The 26,053-nt window shown below is 40.9% G+C and overlaps 1 protein-coding gene across 5 annotated transcripts in view; it reads right to left on the bottom strand.

The window, feature by feature from the left end:
- Positions 1–22,612: 22,612 nt before the first annotated feature.
- The window catches only part of LOC131216942 (uncharacterized), a 35,294-nt gene continuing 31,853 nt past the window's right edge, over positions 22,613–26,053 (bottom strand). For 2 of the 5 annotated variants that reach the window (XM_058211585.1, XM_058211586.1), the window contains 4 exons: positions 25,718–25,843; positions 24,453–24,559; positions 23,837–23,908; positions 22,613–23,275 (listed from right to left, as the gene is read on the bottom strand). In XM_058211585.1, the coding sequence (XP_058067568.1) occupies positions 22,878–23,275; positions 23,837–23,908; positions 24,453–24,559; positions 25,718–25,843 (703 nt within the window). In that variant the 3' untranslated portion in view covers positions 22,613–22,877. The remainder of the gene's footprint in view (positions 23,276–23,836; positions 23,909–24,452; positions 24,560–25,717; positions 25,844–26,053) is intronic. The other 3 variants (XM_058211590.1, XM_058211588.1, XM_058211589.1) reach the window with 3 other exon arrangements.

Genomic DNA, 26,053 nt, shown 5'->3' with positions numbered 1-26,053 from the left:
TTTTCGTTTCATGAAGGCCTCGGTCTCGTCAACCTTGGTTCGGATCTGCGCGATCTCCAGTCGCATGGCAACCTGACCCTCATCCAGTTGAGCCAAGCGGGCTTCCTTGGTAGCCCAATCACTATCACGCTCTCGAGTAGCAGCAGGAGGAGAGCCCTCATCAGTGTCCTGGGCCTCCTCTTCCTCTCCTTCTTGCTCTTCTTCTATCTCATCGCCCTCTTCGTCAGTCTCTTCCTCTTCACTCTCTTCCTCATCTTCACTCTCTTCACGTCGGGCTTGACGCTGTCATGGCCCAATCTCCATGTTGTGGAGAGTTGTGTCGTTGGTGAAGTGGATCGGCACAAGGAGTTCTGCGCCAAGTCTGTAGGCGAATTCACGTGCAAGCTTGCATATGAGTCGGCCAAATGGGAGTGAAATGACCTTCTTAGTAGAGCGTACAGTCAGGACTATCTCTCGCAGGATAAAGGTAGGCAGGCACAGGTTATCTCCCTGCCCCACATGGTATAAGAAGTCCACCATCAAGTGTGTACACTCGCTGCGATTGCTCCACCTGGGGTACACATTGTACGTGAAGATGTGGTGGAGTAGGCGAAAGTCGTCGGTCATTTTGGACGCTAGGAGGCTATTGTTTGGATTCCAGTGGACCAGGTGGCCACAAAAGAATCACGTGCAGCGGTCCCTTTCCTGTGCACTTGAAAGATTCTTCTCACTAGCATGGACTTCGCCAATCGGCATCCCCATGACTCGGGCTATCAAGGAAACATTAACTATGAGGTCTCGCCTTCCCACAGGAAATTGAAACTGCAAAGGCTCCAGTGTCGGCTCTTGGATATGCTTGTAGAAGGCTTGGACAGTGTTCGCATTCGCACGAGACTTGCCCTCAAACACGGGATCTCACCCGGCCTCGACTAGGCGGTCCATCAACAGATATTCCCCAAAGACCTTCCCGTCCACGTGCGATTCAAAAAGGACCCTATGACCCTCAAACCTTCCATGAAACAGCTCCGCCAACAGAGCCCTTTCAATGGGAGCCTGGGGATCGAGATCCCGTTTGGTCCTTATCTCCCGATCGATGCTCGTATCTGTGGCGGCGCTTCTCGATCTCCTTGAACAAGTAGGGCGACTAGGCCTGGCTTCATCCACGGGAGCTCTCTTCTTTCCCATGAGGGAAAGAAGTGTGGAAAGTGAAAATATAGCCACCACAAGCTCAAAGAGAGCCATTTGAGTGAGATAACAATGGGGAATAAGATGGGTTGTTGGATTCTAAGATTTTTGAAGCACGAAGTGGTGTTTGTATTCTCAAAATGAGAGGAAACGAAGGAAGTAGGAGATAGATTTTGCTACAAACGGTGGAGGGGTGTAAATCTTGAAGGAAAATGAGGAAATGGGAGAATGGAGGGGAGATTTGAGAAAGGAAATATGGTTTTTAGGGAGAAAGGAGAGCTTGGAGGTGTGTCAGATGAGAGAGGGGAGCAAATGAGAGCAATAAAAGGGGTCCCACTTAATTTCGTGGGCCCCACAGTGCCCCACTAGCATCGGCTCGACCGGCCCGATGCACCTGACCAGTGATGGCTCACCCCCTGAATGATGCCATCCCCCCCGGGGTGCCAGAAACATGCGGGGTCCACTCTGGGTCCTCCCGATTTTACGATTTTGGCCTTAGAGTCCGTTCAAGTCATTTCGGGTCCTATCTCATGCACATTCACGTTTCCTAGGTCATTTGGGGTTGGAATGGGTTAAATCTTCGTCTAAACCCATCGATTGATGGTCTCGAAGTGATCCGGGGTCATTTTGTGTGATCATTGAGGCTTAAGGGTCCAATTTCGGTAGTCGATTTCGGTAAATTTCACCGATTGGCGAAATTGGGAATCCTATGCTTATTCCTACGTTTTGTCGCTCCCTCCTAAGTCAAAGTACGTCAGTGTGCGTCGTGTGACCATAACTCAAGTCCAATTTAAACCAAATCATGCTCTGATACCAACTTGTAATGCCTTGAAAATCGGGGGTTGAGCATAGGCCCAACTCCTAAGTTCCAACACATCACTTATGCAACATAGATAATAATGATTAAATGTTGTCCATATTAGTGCCTTAAACATGAATATGATTATACCAAAACAGCATATCATATTCCAGAGACAAGTGAGTTTTTCAAGTGGAAGACTGTAATACATGTATAAGATATATATATATATATATATATATATATATATATATATGTATACTCCCAAAATGTACAAAATGAATATACAAAATGAACTGTAGTAGGTCTCCGAAGTGTGATCATGTTACCGGGTTAAATATATATATATGTATACTCCCAAAATGTACAAAATGAATATACATGTGTGTTCCAAAATACAAAATAACAGTATAAGGGCATCTAGTCAGTGTCCCTGTAGCCTCGGCGATCAGGACACGACTCACATGAACCCGCCCGATAATTGCATATAGGAGAATGCCTCCTCGTCATCCTCGAAGTCTAGCTCCGCCTCGTAGGCATCACCACCACCTGCAGCTAAGACAGAGTCTGGTTGGTGTGTACAACACCGTCCCAGAACGTGGGAGTGAGTGATTAACTTAGTGGAGCTATAAAGCAATGGTTAACATGTTATCAATTCAGTCAAGCAGTAATGATAAAACAATACAACAAGCATTCCTACGTACTCTGGTTAATGCAAGGAAGTTATGTATTAATGATGTATGCCCTCGCCTACACTCCCTCTGCGAACTTCATCTTACGGTCGCGGCATGCATCCCTTCCACAGTGCTTAACTTTAATGCCAAAGGCACATGCAATGCGGTGCATGAATATGATTACTGAGTTCTTATTAGACCTTTTCATACAGCAGGATTGGAAAGCTAAGGTACCTCCCTTATATCATTTTCCGAACAATGATCCATTCTAGGGTCGTCAGTCCTAGTAAATCTCATACGATGTTGCGGTTCTAGGTCACTACAAAGGGCTCGTCACCTGATCAGTGTAGGCCTAGTTTATACTCTAGTTGTTACAGAAAGACTCGTCGCCTCAACGCAGTCTCAAAGTATGCTCGAGGTCACTACAAAGGGCTCGTCACCTGATCAGTGTTGGCCGACAACTCGAATACCGTATCTCATACCACCGTATTCAGCTCACGAGGCGGTGTTCCTCACTGGTCACTACGGGGAGGCTCGTCGCCCCAGCATAGGCCGACAGCTTGACCACGGTGTCCCATATCACCATGTTTAGCTCATGAGTCTTAGCAGATCGAGGTACCAAGGTTAACGGGGTTTTCACTGGTGAGTTTGGTACCTTAGGTTCAAGCAGCAGCGTCCATACATGGTGAACATACATCGGGTCAATTGGGTTACTTGACGAGCTCGACTAGTACGAGCGTATGTAGAACCGATCGACATGGAGTGCGTAAGCACTCCGTGTGGCCTAACCACTGTCGACAACCCAAGTATGACTCGGATTCATCGAATATGTCCAGTGTGGTGAAACAACCTCAGCCACCAATCTATGACATGTTACCCATTGCCTGGACTATATCATAGTCCCAAACACACTCCAAATACAATAGGAATACATATGTGCTAGTCCAAAATAGCATGTAGCAACCAACTTAAATATAAGTCTCATTTAAGCATTTCAACGAACAGATAGTGTGCATATTAGCGTACATAGGCATTTCAACCATAAAGCACGTAGTAGTGTATAGGATACATAAAGGAAAACTATAACCATGGTTAAGGGAATTGAGAATCCTATCTCAACACCCTCATTACATTTATTTTAACAAGTAGTTCCTCATTGAGGCATTTTATCGAACACTTAGACTACACATATTACATACATGCAATAACTTAGTTAAAACATATGTTATAGCAAATCCTTTCACAAGGAGATGCCACGTATACAACAATCATACATTTACAATCAATAATCATGACAAGCACAAATCATAATTCCATATTCATTCAAGCATATCAACAAACACATAGATTTCGCTATTTTCAACATAGTTCATATGTATGTGTAAAGTGCGGGAAACATCGCATCTAAGCATGTGGTATCATTCAAGTCAGTCATAAATCATTAACTGACATTGAAAACCTTGAAAACCATAACCTAAACATTTATAGTCCATACCTTTCACCGGTAGACTTGTAATGAACTCAGTTTAAAAGTTAAGTCTTTGTCTACGGCACCACAACAACCTACAAAAGGGAATAGGTTAGCTATTCTACCATTTACACTATTGGAAACCCTAAAACAGATTAGGGTTAGGTTTTCTTAATTAAAACGGAATCGAAATTGCCGGAATAGCGACACGAGAAGGATGGTTAAGCACGTGGAGCAGCGGGATTGAATCCCCAGAACAAATGCCAACTCTCTCTCTCTTTCCTTCTCTTTCTTTTCTCTTCTCTCACCTAGGGTTAGAAATTCATATGTAAAGGGAGAAAGAGGGTTTAAGACCCTTATATAGGCCCAGGACTGATGAAAATGGCCCCAGGGCCAAGGTATACTTAGGTTATATCCAAAAGGCGTCTGTTTCAGTCCAATGGAGCTGCTCTGGAGGCCCCTTTTTTACGTGCGGTCGGACTTAAGCTCCCTGACATTGGATCTAGGTCAAGCTGAGTTTTCGGTCTGATCGGATTTACAGATCGACCATGGCGGACCAGTTTCAGTTCAACGGTCACCGGTACTCGATCAGGGCCACAAGCGTACTGACATGTGTTAAAAAATTTTCCTGATCCGAGGGTGTAATTGGGTCAGATTCTGACGGTCAGAATCCTTAGATTTGGCTTGCAAGTGAACGACTCAATTCACTTAAGTTTCAGTTTGTTTTCTACAGATATTCGCGTTTCTCACACACTTCAATCCGGGCTCAAGTTGTGCATTTCTGGGCACTATTAGGACTTGATTTTCAATATGGTTGTCAAGTTCAGAAATGCAGTCATAACCGTCTAGTTTCGCGGTAGTCGGACTTTCGACGTGCGGTCCAGGTCCGATACAAAATTTCAAAGTGCTCCCAGGAGCAACTGGGTTTTGAGATGGATTCTAAGTTTTAAGGTAATGTAGCGTTAACGATTCTGCACGTTTTGGGTCCTGCAGATCATATTTAAAGTGATTAGTGCTAATTTTACAGGTACTCTAGTGTAGCACTAGCTAATTCTCGTCTAATTTCTTAAAGGATTTGGTCCTGAGTGATTTCTGCCTGGGGTGATACTTGGGTCTTTGTACGAATTTTTTTGAGACGTTATAAATGTGGAGAGCAAAATCCTCATAAGAGTGTTAATCTCAAGGAAAATTGCTTAGAACTCAATGGTACAGAGCTTTGGGATGAGGGATATAAACATGGATTTACCTAAGCTTTTATTGCACCAAAAATCCATCCATATGCCCAAGAACCAAATACCCTTTATAAATAGTTTGAGTTCCAAATATAAAAAATGGGCAGAAAACGGCTCTATCGATGCCATTGACCAAATCAATAAATGTTGCTGGACATATCTAACTTGTATGTTCAATGCCACCGACAGACCTTCGATGTTATCAAAGGAGAACTTCGATGCCATCGAGAAAATCAGAATAAATGTCATTTTCTTGCTGGACAATTCTAACTCTCAATTGATGTCATCAAGGGGTCGTTCGATGCCATCGAGAAGATCAGAACAAATGTCATTTTTCTTGCTGGACTCTCGACCGATGCCTTCGAGCTAGCCTTCGATGCCATTGAATTTATCCTTTGATGTCATCGAAGGGACCTCGATGTCATTGAGAAATTCAAAACAAATATGATTTAGTTGCTGGACAGTTTTGACTCTCGATCGATCGCATCGAGGGGTCCTTTAATGCCATCGAAGGTCCTTCGATGGCATCGCCATTGAATAGCCATCGAAAAATGTTGTTTTAGTCTATCTTTTACACAACAGCTTTACACCTTTTCTAGCCATGTTTATCATGTTTTACTTGGATTTCTAAGGTTAGGGGATGATCAATTTGGTATTCCTATTAAGCCTAGATCATCTAGAGGTCTAAGGTTATTTTAGGTCAAGAGTTAGGGTCACTAAGACACCTCATTTACATGTTCTTTACTCTTTGATGCTTTATCTTTGCTTGTGTTTTCGGTCTTCACTTTCCAAAGGCTCAACCGACTACGTGATACAACGACTCACGTGATTGACAAATAGGGTGCAAAAATCAATGCACTTCCAGATTTGACCAGCCGAACTAGGTGATAGCTTGGTCGGTTGGATTGCCCTTATGCATCGACTGCACAGGTGTGGCTCGCAGTTGAAGTGTGGCATTGCTCTCGACCACACTTCTACATTTGTGGCTGCTTATTAAGATATATCGTATCTCTTGGCGGGTTATCGTGCCACAACGTGGTGATCACAAGGACTAAGTTCAATATTTGGTCGCGGTCAAGTCAACTTAGGAAGATTGACAGTTGCCATATTGATCTCCAGATTAGGTAGAAACAGATCAGTGTCGATCAACATTTCTTCCTTTTCTTTCTCAGAAAATTTCAGTAATCCCCGGTTGTTTTTTTCCTAAATGATATTCCTAAATGATATTCCTGAAAATCACACAATTGTTAGTGGAATGAGAAAGGGTTTCATGCCACTTACAGTATTTGGTCCTTTTTAACTCTTTGACCATGGATATTTTATAGTTAATAGGGATTTTAATAAACTTGTCGGTCAATATTATATCAAAGATTTTGTCAGCCCGGGTAATATCAAACATATATACGTTATGAGTTTTTTGTGTGGTCTACAATTGCTTTTGTTCTAACTAATGCTGAACACACAAATGGCTTCTTAGACACTACCTCAACTGCAACTACCTCGTAGTTAGGATTATAGTAGTATATCTCGGCTGACAAGTTTTTTTACATTGCTCATTCTTGATAAAGGGCTTCATAACGGGATACTTTTCTTGTCAAATTATATAAATTTACAAACTTCGTCTTGATAAAATTTTCACAGAGTTTGTATTCTAAACCATCTTGGGTAGGCTGTACGAACTTGACGTCAGTTGTAAATACCTTGCTTTGGTTTTTTACTCTCTTAAACTGGGCAATATAGTTTTCGACCGATTCACCGTGCAACTACCGAAAATGTGCAAGATCGGCTATAGATATTTCCATGTCCTAGTAGAAGAATTGGGTGTTGAATTTCTCCTTCATCTCTTGCCAGGTTTGGATGGAGTTTGGCAACAAATTAAAATATCAAGTAAAAGCCACTACGATTAAGAAATGACCAAATGATTGTAATTTACAATAATCATTGTTAGGTACTTAACCACATTACACAGTAAATCGACCTATGTGCTCTATGGTTGATTAACTAGTGTCACCAGTGAAAAGTGCAAAATCTAATTGATAATTCATGTGTAATAGATATTGCCGGTCGATCCATTTAGGATAAAGTTTGTAATATACCAGGGTAGTAGTGTAGCTGATAACCTGGCATGCCACTTCTTGGACCAATTGCATAACCTGGTCATGATCTAGATGTTAAGGATGTTGAGGTTTAACAACTGATGGACGATTTGGACCTCTTGAGTATTGCCTCTCATTGTAAAGTGGATTCCTAGGGAAATGATGCCCCCCCAGGCATTCTCTAATTTCTAACTTTAGGAATGAAGTTTCTAGCTTTTTGCTTAGGTCACTTGAATTTGGGAGGCGGAGGTGCATTCCACATACCATGTATAGGAGCAGGATGCGTATTTTGTTGTGGGGGTGGTACTGGCGATACTGGTGCCAAGTTTCTAATAGAATTGACTTCATGTTTTGTTAAGGTACAGTAGGTGCCCTCTCGGTAAGGATAGCCACCATCTAGTTCAAGTTATTGTTCTAGCTGGCCATCCACCTGTTAAAGGTGTCTGCTTAAATTTGCAATTTCTTTGTCTAAGCTCTTGCCTACTCTGCTCGAGCTCGCCCTTGCTCTGCAATATGTTGGATCCCCATCTGCATATCGTGCATCCCAAATGATATCACCTCAAGAGAGTCGCGTCGAAATGAGGATGCCCCTTCCTTGTTTGGAGGATTGAGCATCGGAGTTTATGGTGATCCCAAGAGTTCAAGTGTTGGTTGCACCTGCATCTTTTCGAGTGGAGGCAGTGCAAAAGGTGTTACATGCTCATTAGCCCAACAGAATTTCGAGTAACCGTTCATCTCATATCTTTACAGTTGAATTAGGTTACACTGGTATGTTTATCAAATTAGGTGTCCCATTGGGCGTGCTAAAAGTTGTTGCCTTTTGATTTATGAATTCAATAACATGTGATGTGCGCGGGCATGCCAGAACTGATCGTGTGACTGGATTCCAACCAAACAACTTTAACCCCAAGCGTCAAGATAGGCATATATGTCGGAATTGGCCATATATGACCAAGATTTGAAAAGAATGGTCGCCTATTCGGCCACTCGTGAGATGTTGTTTAAAATGATCAGGCGATTATCGGAGAGAAGAGTTTGTCCTCTGAAAATGAATTGCACCTTGCCTTTCCATACAAAAGGTCTTTCAAATACAAAAGCGAACAAAAAGAAAATACTTACAACCCTGGTGTAGCTAAAAAGCGCATTTCTCAATAAAGAAATGTTATTATTACGATAGAAATCGTCTAACATATAAGCGTAAACTTGAATTACTGTTAATTCTAATATAAAATTAGATCACTAATTACTATAAGAACATAAAAGATAAATTATGCTAAGAAATATTAATAAGAAACATAAAGAATAATTGAAAAAATTTAATTTATTGATTGGGTTTGTATGAAATACTTTTCTTTACTAAATTTTTTTACTATTTATAGATTTTTTTTTGAAATAACCATAGCCATTTAAAAGCTTCTTCTCACATTTTATGGTTATAATAACGGCTTTAACACAGCTGGGCAGGGCTGAAAGTTGGGCGGGTTCAACCCGACCGACCTGTGACCGACCCGACATTGGGTTGGGCTCGGGTAGGATATATCGGGTCCGATCTCAAGCTTGGGCTATACAAACACCAACCCAATAAAACTTGGGTTGGGCTCGAGTTGAGGACTCGGGTTGCCCGATCCAACCCGAACCCGATCAATTTATATGTTACTTATAAATTTTAATTGAGTGTGGATCGTTTGTGTCGAAGACACACTTGTGATGTCGGGTCTCATTTGTCCACGTCATTTCCAAGGACTCAAGCTAACAAAATATGCCAGATTTCTTTCTCCCAAAAAGATTGGGTGCTATGCTACATGACTTTTAAAGGAGTAGTTGTCCTATATTTTAGCTTGTTTTTTAAAAGAAAAAATGAATTTCTTTATGATGAATAATCACATATATAATTAATAAAATTATAGATACAAAAAATAAGTCCTATATTGCAATATAATAAATTAATATAATATCAAAAATATTAGCACGTATACACCCAACCAACCCGATCAACCTCACCAAGCCTGCTTGGGTTGAGCTTAGGTTGAGAATTTCCAACCCGAGGTTGGGTTGGGTTGGGTTGAGGTATAGGAAGCTTGGGTTAGGTTAGGGTTGAGCATCAACCTGACCCAACCCGCCCGACTTTCAGCCCTACCGCTGGGGCATTCCGAACTCTTCAACTAAATAAACAAATGTCAGGTGTTGTTTCTAAGCGGTCAAAGTGTTCTTTCTGATGTAAATGGTGTCCTGACCTAATTGGTTACTGTTCCTGTTTAAAATAGAGTACAACAAAATAGAGTACAACAGTTGTTGCGGCCCATCATTTTTACAGTCTTTCCCAATTCCATATGGGTGGGAAACAGCTATAATGATATTTAACTCTGGTCAGTCTTTATGCCGAATATTATTTCTGTTCCGTACAGAATTTAATTCATGCGGTGGGCCCACCATGCAATGGTCCACGTCCAATATCCACTTTTTAGGCGATCTTACTTATCCAATAGATGGCTGTAAAATGTCAATCTGATGGTTAGGATCGCGCAACTGGAGTTTAGGGTTTCTTTCATCCGTAATCTGCCTACTTTAAACCAGTTTAGAATGCCAACTGGTGGGCCCCGAACCAAACGCATCCTTCTCTCTTCCGAATCCTGAGTTATTCCACTTCCATTCTGTAACTACTCAAACCCCATTGCTAGAAAGATAAATTGTAAACAGGAAAAAAAAAAAAAAAAGTAAAAAGGAATAGCTTGTGAGAAATCCACACCGTCCATCTATTTTAGAACACGAGACTAAAGATGAGGTGGATCCAAAACTCAAGTGGGCCGAGATAACTTGATGTTTACATGCCATCCAAACCGTTTATAAGGTCATTCCCACTCGGATGAAGTTAAAACACTATAACCTTCGCCTATGAAACTTGGTGGCCATACGAATGCTTCAAACGGTGGTCACTAAATCTACACTTTTTCCTCTCGCGCGGCCCACTTGAATTTTGGATCCACCTCATTTTTTATCGGATATCCTAAAATGAGCTCCCAAAATGGATGGACGGTGTGGATTTTTAAGAAACATCACGTTGGCCCCGCCTATCATAACAGTGCACGAGCTTCTCTGCTACATGTCTAGCCATGAAATGCAGAAAAAAAAAATGCATTTCCTCAAATATCAGACAATGAAAAGAAAATTAGAATATCATCCCTGCCTCGTTAGGGCTTTCAACGGATATACAGCCAAGGTTTCCTGAAAGTACGAAAAAAGCATCGTTTTTCAAAATATTATTATTATTTTTAAGTTTTTGTCTAAATAAATCCAAGTTACGGTAGCCCCAAAATAGCAACTTTATATATATATATATATAGAGAGAGAGAGAGAGAGAGAGAGAGAGAGAGAGAGAGAGAGGGTAAAAAGGGAATTGGAAAAATAGGCTCAGATTCGCCTTCTTTCAGACATGCGTATGGGCGCACCCTCTGCAATGGCTGCATGTATTGGTTGCCTGAAATCACAAAGAACAGACCCTCCAAACATGCCCTGCCAAGAAATGCAGAGAATGCATTTCCATAAATTTCTGAGTATCAAGAGAAATTTCGAGAATCATCACTGCCTGTATAATACACCCAAGGTTTCTTGGGACCCCAAAATAGGGAAAAATCCCTCATGGAGAAGAGGAGAAGCAGAAAGGAAGAAGAAGAAGAAGAGAAAGAAGGGCTGTTTTTTAAAATTTAATTTTATTATTTAAAAAAAAAAGGAGAGAGAGAAGGAGAGATAAAGAATCAAAGGCTGAGATTGGAGGGAGAGGTGGCACAACCCATGAAGCCATTCCCTCTCTCTGATCTCTGGAAGCCTCTTGATGATCCGTAATAACGAATGGACGGCGTGGATATAAAATACATGCATCAAGGTAGGCCACGCGTCCTCGGTGAGTCCGGGGTCTCACCAAATCTGCTCCCTCTCGCCTTCAACTAAAAGGTAGAGTCTACAGTGAGAAATTTCTCAATAGCTAACCCTGCATCCCAAACACCTTTAAATATAGGCGAACGAGATGCATTTCATACTCGGGTTTTCAGTTTATACACGGTAGGTCGTATACTTTCGTGATCCTGACCATTGATTTGCTGGCGTCTTCCGTGAATAGACCATGCTCTGAAAATCTCCCTCATAGAACATCACTATTTATTGCATAGGAATAGACGATCAAGAATCCAAATCCAGAATTCAACATAGGTAGCCAAATGGGAAAATTTCCCAGAATGGTCCATCCATGGTGGGTCCCATCAAGTGACCAGTGATCTTTATCTTAGACCTCCGCGCGACTAGGAAGTTTTTAATGGTGGGCCTTCAATCACCAATGTTGCCTGTGGTGTGGTCCACCTGAGATATAGATCTGTCTAACCTTTTTTCTATCAAACATTAAAATGAGATGGAAAAATGGATGGACGGAGTGGATAAAAACAATACATTATGGTAGGGCCCACAGATCACCGACCAGTACCGACGCTCACTACCGAGTCCGAGTCCCTGATTTCGTCCGTTGGGATTGGGATTGCCGACAGTTTTCTTTTAACCGGACACCAGCTATACATTTAAGTGATCCAGACCATTGAGTTGATGGGGCTAACCGTACATGGAGGATCCTCCAAAAATAGTCTTAGATTAGATGATCATTAGATGATCGTAGCCATCCAATCTTCGGTCTTTCTTCAGGACCGTCCACGTATTTTTGTCATCCTGATCTGTTTGTACGTTGTTTGCCATAGAGAAAAGAATCAGGAGTTTCCATACCCAAATCCCCAGCGTAACCAACCAGGATTATCTCAAAGTGGCCCCACTTGCCCAAACAAGCTCCATCAGCACCCTGTAATCCCCTTGAGAAATGTTAGTGTAAATTATCATTAAAGGCTGACCTTGACCTTCTCTCATGCAAGTTTGTCTTAACCGTCCATTCTCCGGACTAAGCAACGTCCAAGAGCCCAATTGCTACTATTATTGAGCTAGATCAATGGTTCAGATTGCATAGAAGGTCGCCACCTTTGATGGCAAAGATGCCTTGAAAGCCTTCCCTAGCCATTAGAGACTTTTGACTCGTATGTATGGGAGATGTCAACAATCTCCTAACCCCATATGGGGGTGCGTTTGGATGCACCATCAAATTGAAATCCTATTGTTTGTCCCATAAACTGAAAATAACGAATACTAAATATTTTTAGCACTCCGTAGTCTAAAACTACTTCCTCATCAAAACTACTTTCAAAACCTAAAAACTCACTTGAAATTCAGCCAGTCGGGTTGACTAAGGGTGCATTTGAATACCACCAAGTAAGTTACTTTTTCTTCTTATGGTAGGAGATACGTAACTTATATGAGATGAGTAAATTTGATTTAAGATCAATTATAAGTAATTCTTTTACTTAAAGTTAATTATTTTAACATACTAAGTAGAAACCAAGATAAGCTATTTGAGGCATAACTAGCTTAAGTAACTTACAATCCAAACACCCTCTTAAAGACTCCAGTTAATATATAACTACTATAAATTGAAAATATTAAGATTTGTAAAAGATATTTGAAGTGGTTAGATCCCCCAAGACTCATATGGTACATAACTCCTAGTAATAGTGCTATGTTACCTCATTGGCTGAGGTCATTGACTACTTTGAACACCGAACATATTTTTTTAGTAATATTTAATAAAATCCTAGGGTGTTAAAGTTTTTCTTATGTTGGTTTGCATATGTCATGCAAAAAAGACAAAAAGGGCTGCATAAGTTCTTTATCTTTGCCATATTTTGTGGCCACGTACGTAACATAGATTTTTTATTTTATTTTTTGGTTAGCTTGTTAGTATACCCCGCCGTCAGTTCATACTTCAGTGTTAGCCACCCCCACTAGGGATTGATACCAAGACCTCAGTGTTGAAACGAGATATCTTTCACTCAATCTACACCTTGAGCTATAGATTAGGTTGTTTGCAATAACATAGAATGCATGTGAAGATTGACAATAGAGACTCACACCATTTAAAACTTATTTGAACCCCTCAAGTTTTCAATCAAGTTAATATTGGGTTCTTCCCTATTCATTTACATCATGGTGTGGTTGGCAGATTTTGATGTAGAGTAGCTGCACAGATTGCTTGCAGCATCACTCAGTCAATAGAGAGTGTGACAAGGGATATTTTATGTTTTCAAAAAAAATCATTAACCATAGAAGCCTTATTCTTAGGGCATGTTTGTAAGTAATAAAACTTTAATATTGAACAATTCATCTAGGTTAGCTTGTCCCCATCTTATCCATCCTATCATATTATCCTTTTCACATGTTACTTGTCAAGCACATACAATGAGGAATGATTATTCACTGTTGGGCATGTTGAAACTTTCACTCATGGTGCATCTCTCATATTTGAAAATGTACAATTGCCTATGTGGTGCACGATGTTTTCAATATCAACATTGGTGCATATATTACAATTTTGAGATATAACTATGAGAAATATTGGATGTATCACCGAGTATTTCATTATTTTTAAGAAACATTGAAAAACATTAAAAAATTAGTTGAATTTTTCAATGAAATTTTATAGAACGTTAAAAAAGATATTGTTACATATAAAAGCAAAAAACAAAAGATCACAAAAAATAAGTACTTGCGATAAATTTCCATTGTATGAGATCCCAAACCATATGTTGTCTAATAGAGTAATGCAATTATATTAAAAATTAACTAATATAATTTATAAATCATATAAAACATGTATGAAAACACAACTAATTAATTTTTTTTTTTGAAATTGTATACGTGGTGTTAAAACTAAATTGCACATTTTATATGTCTTATAATTCAAAATTAAGTTTTATTTATTTATTTGAAGATAGGATTGGAGAATATTTCTTATATTATTAAAAACGAAAAATATCTAATGGCCTTATTTCAAAAAGTGCCCCTGAAGCAAAGGCTAGGATTGTTCAAACAATTTGATTCTCAAATTATGACTTAGGTACAGTAGTTTTGATCATTTAATTAGTTTAATTTAAGTTAATATATAACAAATGTATTATTTGTACGTGCATTCGCACCTTGATGTTTATTTGAGATCCACTCCAACCACTAGGGGCGTCGCCACATATTAGGCCCAGGGCCCAAAATTCAGCTCCATATCTAATTCAGGTGTACCTCACAATTGGAAATAATGTATAAGCAATGTTCACCCTCCAAACTATTCCCTTTGGTATGGTCCACTTGAATCAAAGATGGACTTGATTTTTGAGGCCCCATGCCTAAATTTTGTTGTGACATGTAATAGTTGAAGTGGATGTCATATAATCATAACAGTGGACCCTATAAAAATCAAGGGTGGATGTCTCTCCCCTCACTATTTATCTGGTTCACCTTGTTTACAGGCTCGCTTGATTTTTTGGCCGTGGTCAACTTAAGATTACACATCTAATAGTCTGAGTGAATTTTACATATTGCATCAAGTTGGCCCTTAAAAAATAAGGTGGGCCTCCTGATTTCCACTTAGATATTTTGAAAAAATATATATTATAACACGGATGCCCTTGATTTTTTCATGTACGTGAGATATAAATGATACGAATGGATTGGATTTCATATACAAAATATGGTGGACCTATGTTAATCAAGGGTGGACGTTCCCTCCCAACTTGTTCTTAGTGGTGTGACCCACCTTATCCGGGATCAACTTGATTCAAGGGTCAACTTGCTTTTCGGGTCCTGAGAATAGCTTGCACTGACGCATGGGATGTACCGACTACATTTTTTGCATGCATAATAAAGACCCCAATATCCTCATGCTTACGGTGGTTTTAGGGGGATGTGGAAGTGAAAATGATGCATCAACGTAGTCCAAACCATCCATCAGACGTGTTAGAGCATGTTCCCTCTATTCTAAGAAATGGGGCTGATCCGTGAAACAGGTGGCCCACACTGTGGGGTTGCAAGTTGGGAGGGAGCGTCCCCACCTTAGATTTGTACTAAGGGTCCATCATATTGTTTAGATGGAATCCAGGCCGTTCTGACCTTTCATCTGGTTTGGATGAAAAGTCAGTAAAAACTCTGGTTGTTCTGCAATTCAGGTGTACCTCCTGTGCAAATGAAGGACGCCTGTGCTCTCTCATGTTGTGGCTAGAGCTGTACACGAAACGAGTTAGCTTGGTTAGCTCGCTCGACTCGATTCAACTCGGTTTGAAACTGAGTTGGAGCCGAGTCGAGCTGATGTTTTGAGCTCAAACTCAACTTGGATCAAACTCCAACTCGAATCAAACTTGGATCGAACCAGTTAAGTGACTCAATTTTTTTGATATTGATGTTGCTCAACAAATGTTTGATTAAATACTGGTAAACCAATACTGCTGTTTTACATTCTATGAGAAATTGAAGTTGCACTTTGTGTGTTTGAGAAAATGCCGCAGAGGTTCGATATTAGCTCGAACTCAGCTCAAACTAGCCCAACCTATTGACCAAACTGAGCCGATCCGAGTTCGAGCTAGGGTCAGCTAGTGGCTGAGCCGATTCTAGTTGTGTCAAGCTTGACTCGGTTCGACTCGTGTACACCTCTAGTTGTGGCCCACCTAAGTGTTCCATTAGGGTAATTTTTGGCATCTCGCTTTAACAGGAGTTCGCATGTCTTATGGACTAGTTAGATGTGATGTGTACACACGGACCCAACATTTTCTCCACAATAAGCTTATGGTCACAACCATGGCACAGCTCAGCTTAGTTTGGCCAGCAAACTACATGAGTTTGGATCGGCTTGGTCTTAAAGCCTAATTGGCCAGCTCAGCTCGATTCAGTTAACAGCTCGAGTGGATCGGCTTGGTCTTAAAGCCTAATTGGCCAGCTCAGCTCGATTCAGTTAACAGCTCGAGTGGATCGGCTTGGTCTTAAAGCCTAATTGGCCAGCTCAGCTCGATTCGGTTAACAGCTCGAGCCGAGTTTCAATTTGAGCTTTTGAATCAAGTGCTTTCTTTCAAGTTTTTATACAACAGGCCCTTTTTTATACTATATATAATATAAAATATAATATATATTAATTAAGTTATATATAAATATAATATTATATAATTAAGTTATAAATCAAGTTAAGTTGAGTTGAGTCAAGGCAAGCCAAACTGATTTGCGTTCACACTGAGTTTTGAGGGTAGTCGAGTTCAGCACAGACCAGTTTGAGCTCAGCTCGAAATTATTTTGAGCTTAAAAATCATCTCAACTAGGCCCAAACCCAACTTTCAAATTGAGCCAAGTCAAGCTTGTACGAGCCAAGCCAAGCCAAGCAAATTAACCGGGGTTTGTGTCCAGCTATAGCCGTGCTAATCATATCACCCTTCAATTACTAACTGCCCTTCTAGTTGGGCTGAGTTGGGCAACACTTACCTAAACCCAAGATCAGCCCAAAAACTAATCAGGCCCAAGCCAGACTTATAGGCCAAGCCAATAAGTCCAAGCCCAGTCTAAAGCCGGAGTGGGGAGGTCACTTAAACCAATTTCCACTCCACTGTAAAGTCAATCCACAAAAGGGCCGAAAGAAGGCGAAAAGGCAATATAGTGATCACATGCATTTGAATGCATGATAGTCATCATACAATCAAGTTGTGTAAGGTTTGTTTGTGATGTCAATATAGAAACCAAATCATTCATCAAATATACTTCATCATGTTCCTAGTACGTACATTAAAGAGTCGTCCTGATCTAACACTCAAGTGGGACACATGAAAGAGAGCATTATACAATCAAGCCTAAAATCTATATATTTATGTTGTGTGGCTAACTAAAGTGTACTATATTAAAGGCTATTGATGAAATGATTAATATTTGTCCAAATGGTATGATCTTCACATGATGGCCCATGAAATGTGCTTGACCTAATAAACAGTTTAGATCAATTGATTGGACTTAGGAGCCTAGTGCAGCTATGAGCACTATACTTATAATTCTTCCAGCAGTATGATAGTCATTGATTACTACGGTGGTCCCTTGTGCACACCTTTTTTAGGTGCATTTGGCAACACATTCAAAAGCTGCTTTTGGAAACTTGTTTTATAAAATAGAAGTTATTTTATAGTGTAGGTAAAATGGCTTTTATTTTGAAAGAGAAGTCATTATAGATGGCAATGGGTCAGGCTAAGGTTGGGCCAGCCCAACCCAGACCTATTCCTGGGAGCCCCTGGCCCATAGCCCGACACTTGCGGGGATAGACTGAGCTAAGCAAACCCTGTAAGAAAAAGAGTCTGAGAGTGATCGAAGCTGATTACTAAGCTTTTTTTATATTTTTTTTCAAAAATATCCATCATTCACAATAAATCCTGCATATAATGGTTAGGACGATTAAAACATTTAAAAATACGCATATCATCAATAGATAACCATTAATGAATGTCATTAGAGCATGATAATGGTGGTCCACTTCATGATTAGATGGAGCCAACAGGCTAAGAAGGCTATTAAGCATTGGCCTAGCCTAAGCCCATGGGCCTAGATTTCAGAGGAAGTCTTGGTCCGATCCTCATACAAAGTTTAGGGGCCCAAGCCCCGGTCCTAGAAACGTAGGTAGCCTGGTGCACTGCCTGCCACTGCCACCCCTACAGCAGTTGCAGCATACCTAACATGCCTCTCCTGTAGTTGTTACACTCCATTTTTGAGTGCTTCTCAATTTCATATGGGAGTGAAACAGCAATAATGATATTTCACTCTGGTCAATTTCACCCAAATTCCTTGTAAATGTTTACAAGGGAGGTCCATGCTTTATGTTGTATTTTTCTTTCTTTCGTTTTAAGGCATGATTAAAAAATGAAGTAGATCTAAATCACAGGTGAACCTTAGTACAGGAAATAGTAGTGATTGACCATTAAAAATTTCTTGTGGGCCACAAGTTCGGGATCAAGATGATATTTGTGTAGCTTCATCATATATGTTTTGGTGACCTTATCTAAAGGTTGGATGGCAAATAAAAGTTTCGGTGGACCCCATCAAAAATTTTTTAATAGTGTAGATTCAATCAAGATTCAGATGTGCTTCCTTTTTTGAATCATGCCCTAAAATGAGCTTTCAATATGGATGGACGGCGTGGAAGGAAAATACATTGCGGTGGTCCTCACAGTCAAGGATCCCATTACCCTCGGTGGATCCGGGGATCCGCCGAGAGCCGCGCCCCCTGCGAAAGAGAGCAATCAACATCCATGGATGGCTGTAAAATGTCAATCTGGCGGTTAGGATCGCCCAACGAGGGTTTGGGGTTTCTCCCCTCCACAAGCTGACCTACTTCACAAACGGTTTAGAATGCCAAATGCTGGGCCCAGAAATTATCTTTTATGAGAAAACCCAAATCCAAAACCCTATCTTTTCTCTTCCGAAACACGAAAAATCCCATAAAACCCATTACAAGAAAGGGAAAAAATAATAATCATAAAAACTTTAAGAGAGAGAGAGAAGGGTAAAAAGGGAATAAAAGATTAGGCTCAGATTCGTCTTCTTTCAGGCATGCGTTTGGGCACACCCTCTGCCATGGCTGCACGTATTGGTTGCCTGAAATCACAAAGAACAGACCCTCCAAACATGCCCCGCCATGAAATGCAGAGAATGCATTTCCCCAAATATCTGACTATCAAAAGAAAATTAGAGTATCATCACTGCCTTTAAAATAGGGGAAAATCCCTTACTGAGAAAAAGAGAAGAAGAAAGGAAGAAGATGTGAAGGAAGGGCTGTTTTTTTATATTTTAATTTTATTATAATAAAAGAGAGAGATAATTAACGGCTGAGATTGGAGAGAGAGGTGGCACAACCCATGAAGCCATTCCCTCCCTCTGATCTCTGGAAGCCTCTTAATGATCTGGAAAAACGGATGGACGGCGTGGATATAGAACACATACATCAAGGTGGGCCCCACAGTAAGGGCCGCAGCGTCTTGGGTGAGGCCGTGGTCTCACCCAACCCGCCGCTCCCCTTCTTGCCTTCAACTAATGAGCAGGGAATAGCTAACCCTGCATCCCAAACGCCTTTAAATATCGGGGAGAGATATGCATTCATACTCGGGTTTTCAGTTTATACGCAGTTCGGCCGTACGCTTCACCGATCCTGACCATTGATTTGCCGGGGGCCTTCCGTGGATGGACCAGGCTATGAAAATCTCCCTCCTAGAACTTAAAAATTATCGTGTAGAAATAGACGGTCAAGAAACGAAATCAGTAGGTCGACATAGAGAAATTGACCACTGTAGATGCTACCTTTTACCCAGCGTCTTTTCAACACGCTCCCAGACTTTACTTTCCCAAAGTAAATCAGTCTGTACGGACACATTATTTGCAGACGAAAATGCCCTTGCATTGGTCCGCTGCAGCTACAAATTATAACCGTAGCGATAGGTTTTTAGCCACAGTACTTATAAGGGTATTCTCGTCTACGAATAATGAATGGTTTACTTTGAGAAAATAAAGGTCGGGAGCTTGTCGAAAAAACCGCTGGGTCAAAGGTGGCATTTACACTGCTCCATTTCTCGATTGCGTACGGACGCGGATTTGAAAGGTTTTTATTTTTTTTATTTTACCACGCACACACACCCCCACACACTCACGCCCTAATGGAATTTCACCACCTATGGCTACTCGAACCGTTGCCGGGGTGTTAAAACTCCCGGGAGGCTACCACCCGAGCAAGAGTAAGGACCCGGATTTGAAAGGTTGAGCAGCGAGACTTGTTATGGAAGTGACGTCATCAAGTTCTGTGGGCCCCACCATGATGTATGTGTTGTATCCACACTGTGCATCGATTTGGAGAGTTCCTATTAGAGCATCATTCCTTCATAAGGTTTCAACGGTAGGTGTCACTCTCTCCATTATTTTCTGTGGTGGGGTCGACTCTAGCCTTGGATCTGCCTCATTCTTTGAATTATGCCCTAAAATGACCTCTCCAAATGTATGGACGGTGTGGATACACTACATATATCATGGTCGGGCTCATAAAACTTGGTGACGTGACTTCGCTGCAAGTCACGCTACTGAAACCGTCAGTAGATAATCCGTACGCAGATTTCCTGTGAAAGCCTTACGCGAGAAGTTACTGCGCAAGGATGCTGGCCCACCGATATGTTTTTGAGAAATCAACACCGTTCATCAGTTTTTCTAGATGATTTTAGAATGTTTGATCAAATATTAGATGTATCTAACAATTAATTGGGCCACACGAGAGGAAAAAGTGATCATTCAGTAAGCACCGTTGAAGCATTCTTATAGCCGTAAAAGTATTGTATCAGGCTATATTTTTTGTGTTTTCACTTCATGCAATTGGGAATGACCTTATAAACAGTTTGGATAGCATATAAACATTAAGGTAGAGCATAGGAAGGTTTCAACAGTAGAAATTTCTTTCCCCAATTTTCCAATTTTCCTCTCGTGTGACACACTTAGAGTTTTTTATCCACCTCAATTTTTTGTCACAGTTCCTAAAATGAGATCACAAAACGGATGTACGGAATGGATTTCTCACATACATTGTGATGGGCCCCACCAGCATCCTTGCAGTTCCTGCAAGAGAATATCCTAGTGTACTACCATGAGTTATATATATCTTATACACCCTGTTCATCCGTTTCACCGGCTAAAACTTGTTTTTAGGTTATGAGCCCAAAATAAAAGCATATTCAAGGAAGCATATTCAAGGCTCAACTGCACCGCGCTATAGGAAAGTGTGAACTGAATATCTACCGTTGAAATCTTAATTGACCCACAAAGGTTTTAGATCAAGCTGATATTTGTATTTTCTCGATGTTTGCGTGACCTTATCAACAGGTTGGATATGCAGTGGGCCCCACCATGTCATGGTCCATGTCCATTATCCACTTTATTACATGATCTTATTTACCCAATAATGGCACGGCGGATTGCCTATAAAAGCCTGGCCAGAAGCTAACGGTGTGTTTGGCCGGGCGCTGGATATGGGATAAAGACATTTTACGAGGGTTATATTGTTTACATCCCACCCCTTTCCTGTTTGGAACGGCGGGATAAAAACCATTCCACCGCACCCTCATGTAAACAGCGCCTGGATTCCACCAATCCCGAGATATAGGTTTTCACCGCTGTGTAAGGCCCACCAAAATATCAATGAGATATCTACTCCCTCCATCATTTTCACCTGCCTACATTCAGCCATGAAATTGTTTTGAGGCAGCTATAAAGCAGTGAGTGGGGTACACCATGAGAAGCAGTGGAGATGCAAACCCATCCATTTGTGACCATCCAAACACCCTGCTTGATATCCCATGGGCTATCCCAAACCCATGGGATCAACAGAAACACTGACACCACCGTCATTACCTTAAAAACCATTCCATCCCACTTAATCCCATGGGATAGGTCCGACCAAACACGCCCTAAGTGAAGCCCACCATGATGTTTGTGAGAAATCCACTCCTACCATCCAGATGTGCGGCCATCAAGTTTAGATCTGCCTAGTTTTGGGGCCTATCTAGCTAATGATCATCCGCGTCCTTTGATGGCTGTAAAATATCATCTGATGGTTAGGATCACCCAACTGTGGTTTGGGTTTTCTTACTCACGTAACCTGGCCCACTTCACAAACGGTTTGGAATGCCAAATGCTGGGCCCTGACAAACTGCCCAACCCATCTTCCACCTCATTTCATTTATGAGAAAACCCAAAACCCAAAACACCCTTTTCTCTCTTCCAAAACTGAAAATTTTCCACTTAAATCCTCTAACTAAAACCCCATTACTTGAAAGATAAAACAATTTTTTTTATTACAGGAAAAGGGTTAAAAGGGAATACAAAAGATGAGGCTTGGATTTGTCCTCTTATACATTGTGTTTAGACACACCCTCTACCATGACTATATGTGTTAGTTGTCTAGAATCACAAATGAACGGACCCTCGAAACATGCATAACCATGACATGCAGAAAGAATATATTTTTCCAAATATCTAACATTTAAATTAGAGAAAATTGGAGTATCATCACTCCTTTTTCTTAGGGATTTTTATTGAAATGGCCACAAAGTTTAGCCGTTGTAAGACGTGGCTCAGATTGGGTTTTAAATAACAATGGTCACAAACGAGCCGTTGTAAGATCCGCTGGAAATATAAATTCATTGGAGTCTGGAAATATAAATTGAGCTCAATTGTGATTTCAGCCAATGTCAACTTAAATCAAATATTGACAATCCCAAACGTGGCCTAAGATGGTCAGATTGCTTTGGTTTTTGAACTATGGGCCATCCATGGAAGAAAGCCACTCAAATGTGAACTGCAGTTCAAGAAGACTGCAGAAATACGTATACATATCATTTTTTTTTTTTTCTTCTTTTCGCTGAACAAAGTGTATTTGAAGAAAATACAAAAATGAGTTTCGTAAGTTATTTATGACACTACATGCTACAACACCAATTCACAGAAGACTTGGCATGAAAGACCTCAAAACTTTTACAGTATTTTCCATCATGAAGAAAGCCCGGTACAGCTGTTAAACAGTATGTTCTCCTCTTCTAATGCCACCTTATCTCCGGAAACCGAAACCCAACACTCTGTTATCTTTTCCAACCTCCCATCTGACATCTCGATCAAGGTGAATGCTCGCAAGGTAGCATGTGGCCCATCTGCTTGAAACGGGACTTCATTGTTCCCATAGCTTCTGCTGCTGGTCCCTAGTTCGCCAATCGAATGTTTCACCCTTGGTACGATGGCTCCATTCAGATAGACGGTGTTATCAGCGCCAACCACAATCATTTTTCGAAGCCCATTTCCATATGCCAACTCTTTATGCATATGGCCAAAAACAACCAACGGGATCGATAATCGGGTGCTCTTTTTCAGGTCAGATAATGCTTGTGCTAGATCTGTGCAGCAAGATACATACTCAAAAACATAAAGACTGTATCTAACTTAAAAGAAGCACATTTTGAAAAGGGTATCAACTCTCTAACTTACAGATGTGCCCCCTTGTCTTGGTCCTCTCCATTCAAGCTCAAAAACATGTGGGGCAACCCGTCTCTAAGCACACACTAGAGGGGTATTTGGGGAGAAGGTGAACCAAGGGTATCTACTGTGCAGGGACGCATGGGGTGACAATCAGAGCCATTCATCATCAAGTCCGACTGCTTAGAGGAGTGTTGTGAATCATTGGATTGATATGGCTTAAGGAATGTAGCTAATCTCCTTCCTAGTTTGTGGTTTGAGTTGATATCATTGTGCATGTATGCATTTCATTATCCTAGTTTTGGAATTATAACCGTTGATTCGATTCCAGAAAAATGACACATACAAGAGGCAGTCCACTAATTGGATAGTCTAGATCCAGATCCATTGCTGGAGTCCACCTGCGGAAGGTTGCTAGGTTTGATACTATCGACTAAATGTTACCCAATGCACAATGGAACATAAACGTAAATCCTTTTTACCTGGATCACCGTGATCACCACCTCCGAACACCCAGTCTTTTCCGCAGATATCATTTATCTGAGAACCCAGTCCTGTACATGTGCATCATCATTAAATCACTCCAGAAAATGACCAGTGTAGTGCTCACAAAAATGATTATTCATGCAGCAGACATGAATTTCAGAGAACAGTGGAGGCTCTCTCAAGCATAAGAATTTGAATCCTACTCCCCCCAGTTGGCACGTGTTTGCAAGCTCCAGATGCTCATCTGGTGGGCTCCACCAACGTAGGTAACATGGGCCAAAAATTAGACTAGCCCAATCATCAGTTGGCCACACCTGTACAGAAAAAGTCATAATCGTCTAAGCCTTCTCCCACCTAAATAGGGTCGAATACATGAATCCTGTTCCACCATTCCACTCTATCAAGGGCTATACAGAAAAAATGAATGGTTAAATAAACTTACCAACAGCCCACATTCAATGTACAGGTACAGCTGATCTGATGACTGGACCAGCCTATTTCTTGGCCATGTGCATAAACAGTGGGACTCGCCAGATGAACGACCTGGATATTGAAATCCTAACTCCTATGAATGGCCTTACCACGGCTCAGAATTTTGTCAGTATGATATACCTGTAGGTCCATTATGTGCAAGAAATATAATGGAATGATCATCCGGTATCCCTAGAGCAGCTTCATAGATTTTTTTTGCACTTCCAACCATGTCAGAGACACCATACCTAGGAAATGGAAATTTTGTATCAGATAAAGTGCTATATAAGCTGATAACAAAATCAAAGGGTAGAGCCTCATTATCAGATAATACCATCACACCTGGTATAAAACCAGTACTGTTTTGCTTGTAAGGAGGCTATATCCACAAAGAAGGAAGATGAAAACAATTAAGGAAATATGATTTTGTCCCAAGGATATGCATGGCATCCTTGGGCCCTGAGCTTTATACAAGTGAAGCTGATCCATATCCTTGATCTGATGGGCTCCACCTTGGGTGGACATTAGCAAAAATATCTACCGGACTGAGAGGCTCTAACCATCCAATCTTTGGCCTTTTTTCTGTTGAATCTGGACCATTGCTACCAGCTATATAAACTGTCCAGTGATTCGAGGGCCATACTGTGGTCCAGTTGAGGCAGGGCCCACTAGCGCAACTGCATCAGTCACTGAACTTTGGGCAGGTGGCCCACTTGCACAAATGCCAGGGCCCAAGGATCATATAATTTTGTGATCACGTGTTGGGAAGATTTTAAGTTGCGACTTGAGACCACAATTTTAGAAAAGCCTAGTCCTGGTAAGTTTCCCTAGATGGTTCTAAATCAGGAAGAATTAAATGATCCTTGACACAAGGATATGAACAATATTCTCAGGTTTTCAGTTTGCAGAAGTGGGGTCCATGGTTCAGTAGTCAAGACCATGGGTCAGTCGAGCACACTGTGCCACAAATCTCCTCAAAAGAACAATCCTCGCCCTTCAGTTTTTGTCCTTCAAATTGATGTCCAGGAAGAGAAATACAGCAACAACCACATTCAACTAAAAATGGGCCCAAGATTTGGAGCTAGTATATTCCAGACTGGGAGATTTTTGGGTCATGGTCCATCCCTGGCAGGTTGCATCAAAGCAACTGTCTGGATAATTTAATCACAGGCCTTGATGTAAAAGTGAAAACCAGAGGATCATATTAACCCTTTTAAATTAGAGCAGTCAATTGAGCTCAAGAGACCGGCTGAAATTTTTGAAAGCTTCAAGAAGCAACAAAATTCCATAATGGAAGATAAATATGAGTTTCGTGGAATGCCAAGCATCTTCCCTTGCCTGTGGCTGTAATCCATTAAAACCCACATTTCTGAAATGTGACTCGATCATCTATTGTTTCTACTGACCTTGCAGAAAGAAGTCTTTTCCGAAATAACTGATCTCCCCCACAAGAAAATGGGCGTCCACCAACAATGCTGAGCTTTAACGTGGGAAAATCCAAATGACAATAACCAACATGCTGTTCACCGAGACTGATCATCAATGAATACAATTATCGCAATTAAGATAGGAGTTGATCAGCCATGTTTCACACAAATTATACCATCCAAGTCGTAAATTACGAGCATGATAAAGATCAAAATTAAAACTTAAAACTTAAAACCTCATCACTAAGATGCTGCCTTGTTGAAGGCCAAAACAGGAAATTTCTAAATACTTTTTTTTTCTTTCTTCTTTTTTCT

The sequence above is a fragment of the Magnolia sinica genome, chromosome 10, assembly GCF_029962835.1.
Source record: "Magnolia sinica isolate HGM2019 chromosome 10, MsV1, whole genome shotgun sequence".
Lineage (NCBI taxonomy): Eukaryota > Viridiplantae > Streptophyta > Magnoliopsida > Magnoliales > Magnoliaceae > Magnolia > Magnolia sinica.
The sequence above is the reverse complement of the archived record's forward strand: the minus strand, read 5'-3'. Positions and strand labels throughout refer to the sequence as shown.